The 11,854-nt window shown below is 45.0% G+C and overlaps 2 protein-coding genes across 3 annotated transcripts; both read left to right on the top strand.

Annotated features, from left to right (window-relative positions):
- The first annotated feature begins 249 nt into the window (after positions 1–249).
- LOC146521244 (P2Y purinoceptor 14-like) lies at positions 250–3,922 on the top strand. Of its 2 annotated transcripts, XM_085141248.1 has the most exons (4): positions 250–714; positions 1,106–1,217; positions 1,349–1,608; positions 1,781–3,921. In XM_085141248.1, the coding sequence occupies exons 2-4, from the start codon at positions 1,110–1,112 to the stop codon at positions 2,436–2,438; spliced, it is 1,026 nt and encodes a 341-aa protein (XP_084997374.1). In that variant the 5' UTR covers positions 250–714; positions 1,106–1,109; the 3' UTR covers positions 2,439–3,921. The 2 variants fall into 2 exon arrangements, with proteins under 2 accessions (XP_084997374.1, XP_084997365.1); XM_085141239.1 differs by having other exon boundaries at positions 250–1,217; positions 1,781–3,922.
- A 2,393-nt stretch (positions 3,923–6,315) lies between these two features.
- Positions 6,316–8,601, top strand: LOC146521243 (nuclear factor 7, ovary-like). The gene is made up of 2 exons (XM_085139220.1): positions 6,316–6,644; positions 6,746–8,601. Exon 2 carries the CDS (start codon positions 6,763–6,765, stop codon positions 8,149–8,151), a length of 1,389 nt encoding a protein of 462 aa, XP_084995346.1. The 5' UTR covers positions 6,316–6,644; positions 6,746–6,762; the 3' UTR covers positions 8,152–8,601.
- Positions 8,602–11,854: the final 3,253 nt, after the last annotated feature.

Here is an 11,854-nt window from a genome sequence, read left to right as displayed (position 1 = left end):
TGTCACAGAGCAAACACAGAGCTATTCATGTTTATTTATAAGATCAATTAGAAATGATCTGATAACATGAGCCCTGGACTGAGACAGGAAGCCAGAGTGTCCACAGAGAACCTGTGCAGGCACTGCGAGAACATGCAAACGCCACACAACTTTCCTGGCCTTCATATATTATATTATACTAATACTAATACTAATACTAATACTAGCATCATTATAATATTATGTTATTATTATGTTAGTTATCATCAGTGTTTGTGTTAATGGTGGAGGGGGTAACACTATGCAATATATTCAGTTTTAGAATTTATATTCGATGTTAACTGTAACTACGCTTAAAGTGTTAATGCTGTCTTATTTTAATAAACATCACTGTCATATAAACGAAACTAGGCTGGCACTTTGGGTGGCAACATGCACTTTGGTGCATGTTGTCAGAGACAGATGGTGTGACTGAATGTGAGATCATCTAAGAAGAAAAGTGACAACACATCAAGTAGGTAATAAGCAGACATCCTGTTTGAAAAGACTAGATCAGATAAGTCTGTGTGGTGCACTTTGCAACTTTTTAGCAGGGAAGACAAACAGGAAATAAGTCAGAGCGCTGTTTAACAGTTTGGTTAGTGTGTGTTTCCTCATTTAGGTGATTTTATTAAACTGAGAGGACATAACAACTCAAGCAGCTTTTCCTTATCATTGAAAACTGGTGAAATACAGGTGAGTATTTTTATTCTTTTGTACTGGTGATTACATTGTTAATTCAATAGACCACTTTTAGCAGCTCCTGATATAGAGAACAGAAACACTCAATATTCTCTCCACACAGCAGCCTCAGCGCCACAGCTCGCTTCTATCACTGTTCATGAAACGTATTACTGACTAAATCGAGGGCATGCTGGTGCCATCTGGCCTAATAATCAACCTTACACTTGTTTGTGGGGTTCATTGTGAACAATCTGTGATGAATATATCGTTATATTCAGTGTTGTATATTCATACATTCCAATCTAAAATTCGATGAAAGTATTTTTGCAGTTTTATTACAGTTAATAAGACTATGAAGTTGCATCCTCTCAACAATGTACATCAGTGGATTTATTTTCTCCAGAAACATGGGTGACTCAACAAATGCGACGTCATCTCCCAACCTCCCTCCCTGTGATGTTGTCAGAACACCAGTCCATGCTTTCTTTGTGGTGGTCTACAGTCTGTTGTTTCTGGTAAGTTTCAGATTTTCAGATGTGCTCAAGACATGAAACTTCAGCACACCTGCTCTGTTACAAATTGGTTTAAGGTTCTTGGTGCATCTACCAAAGTCCTGCCTTCCCCGTCCTTTCTGCACCACATTCAGGTGGGTTTACTCCTCAATGGCTTCATCATGAAGTTTTACTGTTGTCGGGCTCAGCAGCAGGCATCGAGCAGCTTGATGGTCTACCTGAAGAACCTGACAGCTGCTGACTTCCTGCTTTGCCTCGCTCTGCCACTGCGCATCTCCCACTATGCCAGCAGCTCTCCTATTGGCCAGGAGCTCTACTGCAGCTTTGGAGCTTCTGCCTTGTACCTCAACATGTACGCCAGCATCATATTCATGGGGTACATCGCTGCCAACAGGTACAGAACCATTAGTAATTTAAACTGCAGTTCATAACCATGTTAAAACTGTGATTAATGGGTTAATTACACACATCGTCTCTTTTCAGATTATTAATGACTTCTGGATATTTGGGAACACTGTGACAGATTAGTGAAGTTTTTCACCGCCTCTTTTCTCTTCTCTCTTCAGGTATCTGAAGATCGTCCATCCTTCAGGAACTCACGTCCTGCAGACAGTGCGAACTGCCCACATCGTCTCCATGGTCACCTGGGTTTTTCTTCTGGCTGCATCAATTACATACACCATCCTGTTTTTCATCACCAAGAAACCACTGACCTCAAACTCCATCAGGTGTGGTTATATGTTAGGCACATCGGTCATCCTGTTCTACAAAATTACCCATGTCAGCTGCACCATCATCTTCCTCGTGGTCTTCATATTCCTGGTCTTCTTCTACTACAGCACCTCCTGTAGGGTGTTGCAGGCACAGCAGAGGCAGCTGGCCTCCTCTGGCTCTGAGAAGCTGGTGAAGTCTCGCAGGAACATGTTGGTGCTGGTCAGCATCTTCTGTGTTTGTTTTGTGCCCTATCACCTTGTTCGACTTCCCTATGCTTTTCTGTTGAACAGCTGCCCTGTGGGCCGGACATTGTACTACCTGAAGGAAATGGCCACCATGGTGTCAGTTTTCAACATCTGTCTGGACCCTCTTGTTTACTTTTACCTCTGTAAGACTTTTCGGGCTCAGGTGAACCTGAGAAAGGTCTTGAGGGGGAAGAACATCCAACAAGCAAACCAGGAGAGTGAAAGCAGGAAGGAGCAGGCTGACATTGTTACAGCAACAAGTTAAACCAATGAGCTTTAAGGAAAAGCTCAACATGTTATTAAATGCTAAGATGTACATTTGTTTTGAGAGTCAGATGAGTTCAGTGATGTCATGGATCCCAAGTCTTCATGAACTCAGCACAAACACACTCCCATGCAGACAACATGCGTGTTCATGTTTCCACTGTCAGACTTTATCTTCTCAGTCTTTGAGGTTTTCTCATCTTCTGCTGATGTCACAAAACCAAATATAATTTCTCTCATTCAAATCATGATCTCAGTCTGCTCAAAGGTTGTGGTTTCTCCTCTGAATCTTATCAGCAGTTTCAATCAGCAGCTTTTAATTTGTTTAAAAAGCTTAGCGGAAGTAGTCAAACACATGTCAGACACTGAAGGAACACTCTCTACTCTTTATTTCAGTTGTTTCAGTGATACAGTTTCACAGTTTCACAGTAAAAGTCGATAAATGGTCCCCCTGTAGTTATAACATTTTCTTTTTTATCCTGCAGTTGTGTAACAGGAACTAACAGCTTTGTGGGTGTCCAGTTTCCCCTGGGGCTGTAACTTTTATGATATTCATCGTTTTAAGCCAATTTGAACCATCTTGTGGTTTCAGCGTGATTTGAATCAGCTCAGCTCTCTGGTTCACACGAATATCCTTTATCACTACTGTGAGTGTTTTTGTCTTTCGAGAGAAGAAAAACAGTCAAAATATGAACTGTATATCAGGGGTAGCAGTAGTTACTGTAGCTAACTGTGAAATAATGCCACGCCTACAGCTGTAAATGGCCAATTATCATTCATGTTCTCTCTGAAAATGTCTTTATGTGTGCATGCATCAGTATATCCTCACAATAAACTTTATTGTAACACTTGGAAGAACAACTGCGCATCTTTGGGTTTGCACTGTACTCAGTGATGCGCTGTTAACAACACTCTGCCTATGTGTCACAGACTCCGAGCTCTGCTGAGGCGCTCGTCTTCGACATAAGTCACCACACCAATCGCTTCCTGGATGGTCTCTTTCACATTAAAAGCTTAATTTGTGCTTATGATAAATAAACTGGTACTTCTGGATTTTTTTTCTTTTCTAAGCAAACACTCAAATCACTTTTTATTACAAGCTTCATTCAGCCAATCACACATTCATACAACTGCTGTTTTTATAAACCCAAGCACCTCATCTAACATTCTCGCACACTGACTTTGGCAGGCAGAGCCCGAAGAGAAGACGTGTGCTAACCTTACTGTAAGACAGGGCTGCCAAACTCCAGTCCTCGAGTGTGAGCCTCCTGCTTGTTTTTGAGTTATCCCTGTCCTACCTGCTGCTGGTTACCTGGATCAGGTGTGCTCTGCTAATAAGAAGCTACAAGGGCAGGTTAATTGGAAAACAAGCAGGAGTTCGACACGTGTCCTGTAAGACCTCCACCCACAGGAGGCGCCACAGAGGTCAGGTGCAATATATTATTTTCAAAACTACATAAAAAGGAAAAAAAATCACCACTGAGCACAAATACAAACGTTCTGTCAGATATTGTTTGCTGATCTATTTGCTCTCTTCAATGAGCGCTTCTTGTTAGGAGACCTGTTGACCCAGAGTTTTGATTTTTCTTTACTATTGTACTTTGATTTTGCCATTATGTCTTGTTTCTAGTCTTTTGGTTTCTTTGTTAATGTTCTGTCTGTGTTGCTTAGTTGCTCTGTCTCCCCCGTCTGCTGTATCCCCCCTTGTCAAGTCCACATCTCTGTGTTATGTTTCCTGAAAATCTGTGTCTCATGTTAATGTGTCTGGTTCTGCTTCCAGACACATGCTGTGTGTTCTGTCTTCATGTGTGCCCGTTCAGTTTTTTGGTATTTTCAGTTTAGTTATTTTATGTTTCATCAGTAAAGCTGTTTTGACTGCATTATTTTGCCTGTGTGAGTCTGCAATTTGGGTTCTCTGTACCACCACTCCTGCCTGCACACAGCCTTCTCATGAAACCTCTGGTTTTGTTTAATGCTTTCCTTTCTTTTTCTTCTTTGCTGTCAATAAAGTTTAAAAGCTGCCACGTGTTTTCCTTTGTTTATTATATTTAAAATTGAAGTCTCTGACCTCATGATATACCATGTCTTATTAAAAATGAAGCTGTATCATCCCAAGAAGCAGAAATGATCAGGGTTAAAGGGAGGCCTTCATTTGTCGGCCCCCCTTTGTCCCCTTAACTCTAACGGTCTGGGGATGTAGACAATGTGAGGAGGAGTTAATGATGTAGACAACATTAACTCCTTCACAATTCAATTTTTTCTGCAACTTAGACTTTGAGGGTCTTGGGGGGTTATGGGTGGGGTGCTTATGTCACCCCCCCATTCCACAACACACCGACCCAACATAGCACCTTCAACACTAAACAATATATTTATAGTGAGAATAGACTTTAAAAAAATGAAGGGGGTTATTAGTAATTTGTCTTATTATTGTAAGGCAGAGGCCCTACAAAAATACAGACAGACCCAAGAATCACACGATCCCCCTATGAGCAAGAGCTTGGTGACAGTCAGAAGGAAAATCTCAATCTTAACAGGAAGAAACCTCTGGCAGAGCCAGGCTAAGGGAAGGGTAGCCATCGTACATGCCTGTGTGTTGGACCAGATTGGCCACATTGACAACATTTACACTGTTGGGAGTGTGTTCATGTTGAGTTCAGCCTCATATTGATCTCTGATCTCAGTAAAAACTTGTGTTGTTTATGAATCCTTGGGATTTAGGTGACTGGTCTCACTGGAATGAAACACCAAAGGAGGCCAGATGCCTCTGCTGTCCCAGCAACACCCTGTAGGAGGTGCTGTAGTAGAAGAAAACCAGGGCTATGAAGACCACGAAGAAGATGGTGATGCCACTTGTGTGGATGGTTTGATAAACAGAGTGACAAATGCACTTTAAATTCAACATAACATAAAAGTGCAATAAAAAAAAGGAATATCTTAAAACAAAAGAAGCCAATAGGAGTGAAGTCACAGATAGATCAAAAATCTTCTGTTTTGTTTGCGCTTTTGATTTCAGCCTGTTAATTGTGCATCTTGTCAAAGAGCTATGGTGTGACTTAATATGAGATAATCTACAAAAAAAAAAAGGGCAGACACATGAAGTATGTAATAAACTCACACACTTTATATCATAACATCACTGTTTTTACTTATAGCAGTGACGAAAAACAGGAAATAAGTCAGAGTGCCGGTTATCAGTTTGGTTACTGTGTGTTTCCTGATCTACGGTGATACTTGTTAACTGAGACGACAAAACGACGCAAGCAGCTTTTTCTGCTCACCAAAAACTGGAGAAACAGGTGAGTCCTGCCGGTTGCTCATCCTCAAATCTTTAGTATTTCTACTGATTTCATACTTAACTTAAAAGATGACTTTTAGCGGCTCCTGTCATGGCAAAGAAAAGCATGGCCTAGGGTTTTGGAATGTATGAGACAACATGTCTTCCTCCAGGCAAATCCAAGTGCCAGCCCTTGCAGGTGATTGGCTGGCTGAAACCCTGTGGAACACCAGGAAGCAATGAGTGGACAATTGAGCTCACCTGTGTCTGTAAAAGACTGATGAGCTGTCATTTGGTGTGGCGTCTTTAGACTGAGAGCGCAGTCTGGGTCTGAGAATGCTTGCTAGTTAAACTGTGTGTGTAAAGCAGAGCACTGTCCAGCCCCACTTGTTTGTTGAGGTTAGCTGTGTAGAGTTTATTTTATTGAGTTATTTTTCCTCCCTTCCTCGAGCCTTGTTCAGCTATCCAGAGTGCCCTTGGCTGTGTCCCAATTTAGGGTCTGCACGCTTGAAGTACGCGCACTACGCGCACTACGTACGGTGCGTACTATAAGTCTGAAATAGAAGCTGACAAACAGCTGCACCACCGAGTGACACTTTATTTTATAAACTTCACAACAGGTTTCATGTTGTGACCTGTGGAGGTGAAAAGACACAAAACCTGTTTTACAGTTTTTGAGCTGCAGGCAGGATTGAAACACACCTTAGTTAAAAGTCAAACAGCAACATTTGTCTCCTCCCCTCACGTCACTCAAATGTGACAAACCAGGAAACAGGAAGTTCTTCGTCCTCAGTAAAGAGAGACGCACAGACGATCAGACTGAGCTCAGACCAAACTAGCAGCTTCCTCTGAGTGAGTCCAGCTACAGGAGAGAAAAGTGGAAAACTCCAACACTGCTGCTTCAAGCTGCTGACGCTCCACACACTGAAGGTGAGTTTGAGCAAAAACACGACTCAAAGGAAGTTTCAGTGAAGGTGGTAGAGGAGGGAGGGGAGCCAGGACTGACTGTACTTCCTGTCTGCTGTTTTCAGCTTCACTCACAGACTCAATGGCTTCCAGATCAGAGGAGGATCTCTGCTGTCCGGTCTGTCGGGAGGTCTTCAGAGATCCTGTTATTCTGTCATGTAGCCACAGCTTCTGTAAAGACTGTCTGAAGAGATGGTGGAGAGAGAGACCAACACACGAGTGTCCAGTTTGTAAGAGAAGATCTTCAAAGTCTGAACCACTTTTAAACCTGGCTTTAAAGAACCTGTGTGAGTCGTTCTTACAGGAGAGAGATCAGAGAGCTTCAGAGGCTCTCTGCAGTCTGCACTCTGAGAAACTCAAACTCTTCTGTCTGGACCATCAGCAGCCAGTGTGTGTCGTCTGCAGAGACTCAGAAAAACACACCAATCACAGATTCAGACCCATCGATGAAGCTGCACAACAACACAAGAAGGAACTTCAGGAAACTCTGGAGCCCTTAAAGAAGAAGTTAAAGGTTTGTGAAGAAGTTCAAGTGGAGTTTGATCAAACAGCAGAACACATTAAGGTCCAGGCCCGACACACAGAGAGGCAGATTAAGGAGCAGTTTAAGAAGCTTCACCAGTTTCTAGCAGAGGAAGAGGAGGCCAGGCTGGCTGCACTGAGGGAGGAAGAGGAGCAGAAGAGTGGGATGATGAAGGAGAAGATGGAGGCTCTGAGCAGAGAGATAGCAGCTCTTTCAGACACAGTCAGAGCCACAGAGGAGGAGCTGAGAGCTGAAGACGTCTCATTCCTGCACAACTACAAGGCTGCAGTGGAAAGAGTCCAGCGCTGCCCCCTGCTGGATGATCCACAGCTGCCCTCAGGAGCTCTGATAGACCAGGCCAAACACCTGGGCAACCTGACCTTCAACATCTGGAACAACATGAAGGACATGGTCTCCTACACTCCTCTCATTCTGGACCCAAACACTGCAAACCCAAACCTCATCCTGTCTGAAGATCTGACCAGTGTGACAGGAGGAGAGAGGCAGCTTCCTGATAATCCAGAGAGATTTGATTTTTGCTGCTCTGTCCTGGGCTCTGAGGGCTTTAACTCAGGGACTCACAGCTGGGATGTTGATGTTGGAGACAGTACAGGGTGGGATGTGGGTGTGTTAGCAGAGTCTGTGCAGAGGAAGGGATACATAGAGTCTGGATTATGGACTATATGGTTCTATAAAGATATATATTTAGAACGCTCACAATCAGCTCCTCTCACTGTTCTCTCAGTCCAGAAGAAGCTCCAGAGGATCAGAGTGAATCTGGACTGGAACAGAGGAAAGCTGTCGTTCTCTGATCCTGATACTAACACACACATACACACCTTCACACACACTTTCACTCACAGGATGTTTCCATACATTCGCACTGATGATGATAAACTGAAGGTGTGTCCGTTGAAGGTGTCAGTGTCAGTGCAGCAGATGAGTTGAGGATGATGATATTTCTAATGTTGTTTCCTGTCAGTGAATTGAAGCTGTTAAACTGCAGCTGTCCTCCTGCTGCCTCGTTGTTCCAAAGCTCTTTGTTTCTCTTTTAGTTCTCACTGTTTCTTTCTGTTTCTGCTGTCCACCTTTTCACATGGAAAATCATTTCACTGTTTCTCACTGAATGACTCCCCAAACTAGATTTGAAATTCTATCAAGTTTCTAATCATTACAAGTGATTCATGTTTCTATTTGATGTGTAAATGGAGATGATTTCGTTTGCTGGGATATGGACTGACATGTGTTGAATGGGAGGAGCAGTTTGTTGTTGTCTTCTTGTCTGTTTATGACAACAATAAATCTATTGTTGAAACAATGATTCATGTTTAACTCCATATATGAAATGTTTCTGATCTTTGAATTCTGTTTGATTAAAGACTTTCTTCATGACACAAATGAGATTTCAGTGTATTAATAGAACTAAATAAGCTCAGAGTTGAAAGGCTGGAGTATTATGTACGTGCTTCACTGTCAGTATCTTCAGGGGGATTCAAAGGGAAACATCAAACTGCTGTAATGAGATCAACTAGTTGGGCTGAACACACTTATCTGTAGTTTGTCTCCATCCAGGATCATCAGAATATAATGAACATGTGTGAAGAGCCAAAAAATGCTGCTGCCCTCTCAGCATGATGAGCTCCAGCCTTTGTTAACAGGAAAACAGGAAACATGAGACAACTTTCAGAGACAGTAACCAACTGTGGCCACAAGATGGCAGCAGCTGATCTGAGATCCTTTATTGGACAGAACGACTCTGCTCTGTGACGTCATCAGAGAGACGGCCTTCACTTTGATAGATCTGACGTCACGTCTGCACTGCGATGATGAAAGCTGATAAACACATTGTTATTTATCCATGAAATCACCTCTGTCCTCTCAAGTGTAGCTGTTCACAGAGCTAAAGAAGTCCTTCATCATCAAAACAGACAAACATGTATTTTCTGTATGAAGTGACGTCATCCTCACTCTAACCTCTTACATACATTCTGTTCAGTTTTCCTGCTGTAAGAAATAAACTGTGTGAAAATATAAATGCAGGGAAACATCCATTAATCACAGGTGAGCCGTTTGTTTCTGACTCACATTAAATGAGGCTTCAGGTGTAAATACCTCAGAAGTGTTTGTGAGTTCAGTAGAACCAGACCCAGTCAACCATCATGGCATCCACAGCACTACACAATGCAACAGAAAGGGCTTCATCATCTGCTGAACCACCTCTGAACCACGACGCTCTCCCTGCATCTAAAAGCTGTTAGTCAGGATGAGATGCTGCTGTGATCGCTCACAATTTACCTGTGAGATCTTTGTAAATATTGTCTTTGTTTCTGAAGGAAACACCTTTAGTCTGTTTGTATTTGGAGTGCAGATCTGGGCGTCCATCACTTTAACCTGCACACGTTTAGTTATTGAGTGTAGTTGATGTTTGGCAGCATTTTATAAGTGACAGTTCATGAACGGTGAAGGAACAGAGGACGCCTGACCATCCTACCTGTGTCAGTAAGAACACTTTAATCACAACTTCACAACTTAACACAACTGAAACCTGAATTCAGTGTTGCATAGTTTACTAACAGTGTGTGCTGACACTGAAGTTAGCAGTTTGTTTCCTAAGAGCTGCTGGGACAAACCACAGTGACCGGCTACAGAGTTTAGTTAAGGTGGTTCTAATATGTGACCTGTTGAATTATTTACAGGGATTTATTTTTCATTTAAAGCATCATTTGTGAAGTTTTTATGAAGTTTAGGTGACGGTTTCCTCGTGGCTGCGTGCAGCGGGGTAGGGGAGGGTCTGTGCTGATGGACGTGGGTTACTGACCTAGTAGCCTGGCTGCCCCTGGGTGGGTCCGGGACGGGCGTGAGGTTCTGGGGGCACTCCGGCTCTGGGCTGGGGCCCTGGCCGGGTCTCGGGGGCTTGGGTCCTGGTTGGTGTGTTGCCTGGGTTGTGGGCGAGTGGGTGTATGGGGGCCCAGCCCTAGCGCAGGGTGCCGCCCGTGCGTCGAGCCACCTTGGAGGCTCTTCAACTGGTGGGGGAGGTTGTTACATCTTGCAGGAGCTTTCCTCTCTTCAGGAACTCACTCTGCAGGAGGGGGAGATACAGGAGAGGTGGAGGAAGATCTCAGCCTGGGTTTCTATTGTCTTGTGTAGTCTGGAAGATGAGTGGATGATGGGGTGGGTTCAGTTTTCTCTGTGGTGGGGTTGGGTGGGCTTTCCCGGGCTCTGTGGGGCCGGACAGCGCTGCTGCACTGGGCCCCGGTCCGGATGTGCCTGGGCCCCCTTTCCCTGGCGGGTCGTGGAGTATGGGGGTGCCTACTGGGGTCAGCAGGGGAGCTGGCCGCAGGGAGGGGTCACTTGCCCCTCCCTTCCTTCCCTCCCCATCTCCAGCTGCCTCCCTCTTCCCGCTCCACCACAACCACCCACACATGCAGGGCCTTGGAGTAGGGGTGTGTCACCAGGGTGTAGAGGAGGTAACCCCCCCCCCCCCCCCGTCCACTTCTGGCTGCCTCTGCCTCAATTTTATCCCACAACTTAGACATTCACATTACTCACACTCTCATTACACATACATATAGGATCTTGGGGTGGGCACGCTACACGGAATCTCAATTACCATCAGGGTGTACACCTCACCCCTGGCATCGTTGCCCACCTCTCAAATTTAAATACACGTAGACATTGAGGGCTATCAGGAGGGGCTATGTGCTTACCTGCTGCTCTCTGGCAGGTAGCTCCATGCCCTCCTGGGTTATAAATGCACCTTAGAACACTCATGCATCAACACTACAATGAGTGGGTGGAGGGAGGTTTGGAGTCTTCTCACACCCCCGTTCTCTGCGGCCTGCTGGAGCGGGGGGGCTAGGAGGAGGAGTTGGCCGTCCGACTGGGGTCTGGAATGTGGGGCCTCCCTGCTGCTGCGGAGTCGGGGCGGTCTGCTTCTCCCCACCACAGGGAAAAGGGTAACACCACCTGGGTCTGGGTGCAGTTCCCCCCTCAAGGGGCAAGGGTACCTAGACCCGGTTCTTAGAGTACGCTTGGGGAGTGTGATTGTGTGTACAGCGTCTCTTTATGTCTGTCTCCATGTTGGTTGAGTGTTGAGTAATTGCATATGAGAGTATGAGGGTGGGAATGGATGTTTGTATCTGTGTGTGCCTGTATGTCTGTGTCTATATGTCAGGTTGGGTATCAGACGCCACCTCTCTGGGGACATCTCAGGCCCTCTAAGGTTTGGAGGCCTATCTCCCCCCACCACTTCCCCTGCCAGTGGCAGACATCGGTGCGTTGGTGGTTCTTTGTGTCCGGGGATGGGCGTCCAGGCTGCTGCTGAGTGACCCCTCATCTGGGACTCTCCTCAGCTCTTTCTGGGACAGTGGCACGGCTGCCCCTCTGTTGGTCTTCCTTGGTCTCTTGTGTTCCGAGGGCCTCTGGATGTCTGGAGTTTTGATCTCCTCCATACCTGCTTCATGCCCTGGAGGACGGGGCAGTGGCCCCCCCACACCCTCTAGCAGATCATTACATGAAGGAATTTTAAAAAACAAGCGCGTCCATGCTCACAGGTGTACACACGGGTGATCACACACACAAACTACACCCTTTTTGGCTCCTACCTCAAAGCACACTGTGTGCTGTCGATCTTACGTGCTGCACAATAATG

This window comes from Neolamprologus multifasciatus, chromosome 3, assembly GCF_963576455.1.
Source record: "Neolamprologus multifasciatus chromosome 3, fNeoMul1.2, whole genome shotgun sequence".
NCBI lineage: Eukaryota > Metazoa > Chordata > Actinopteri > Cichliformes > Cichlidae > Neolamprologus > Neolamprologus multifasciatus.
This window is presented reverse-complemented; position numbering and strand designations above follow the sequence as displayed.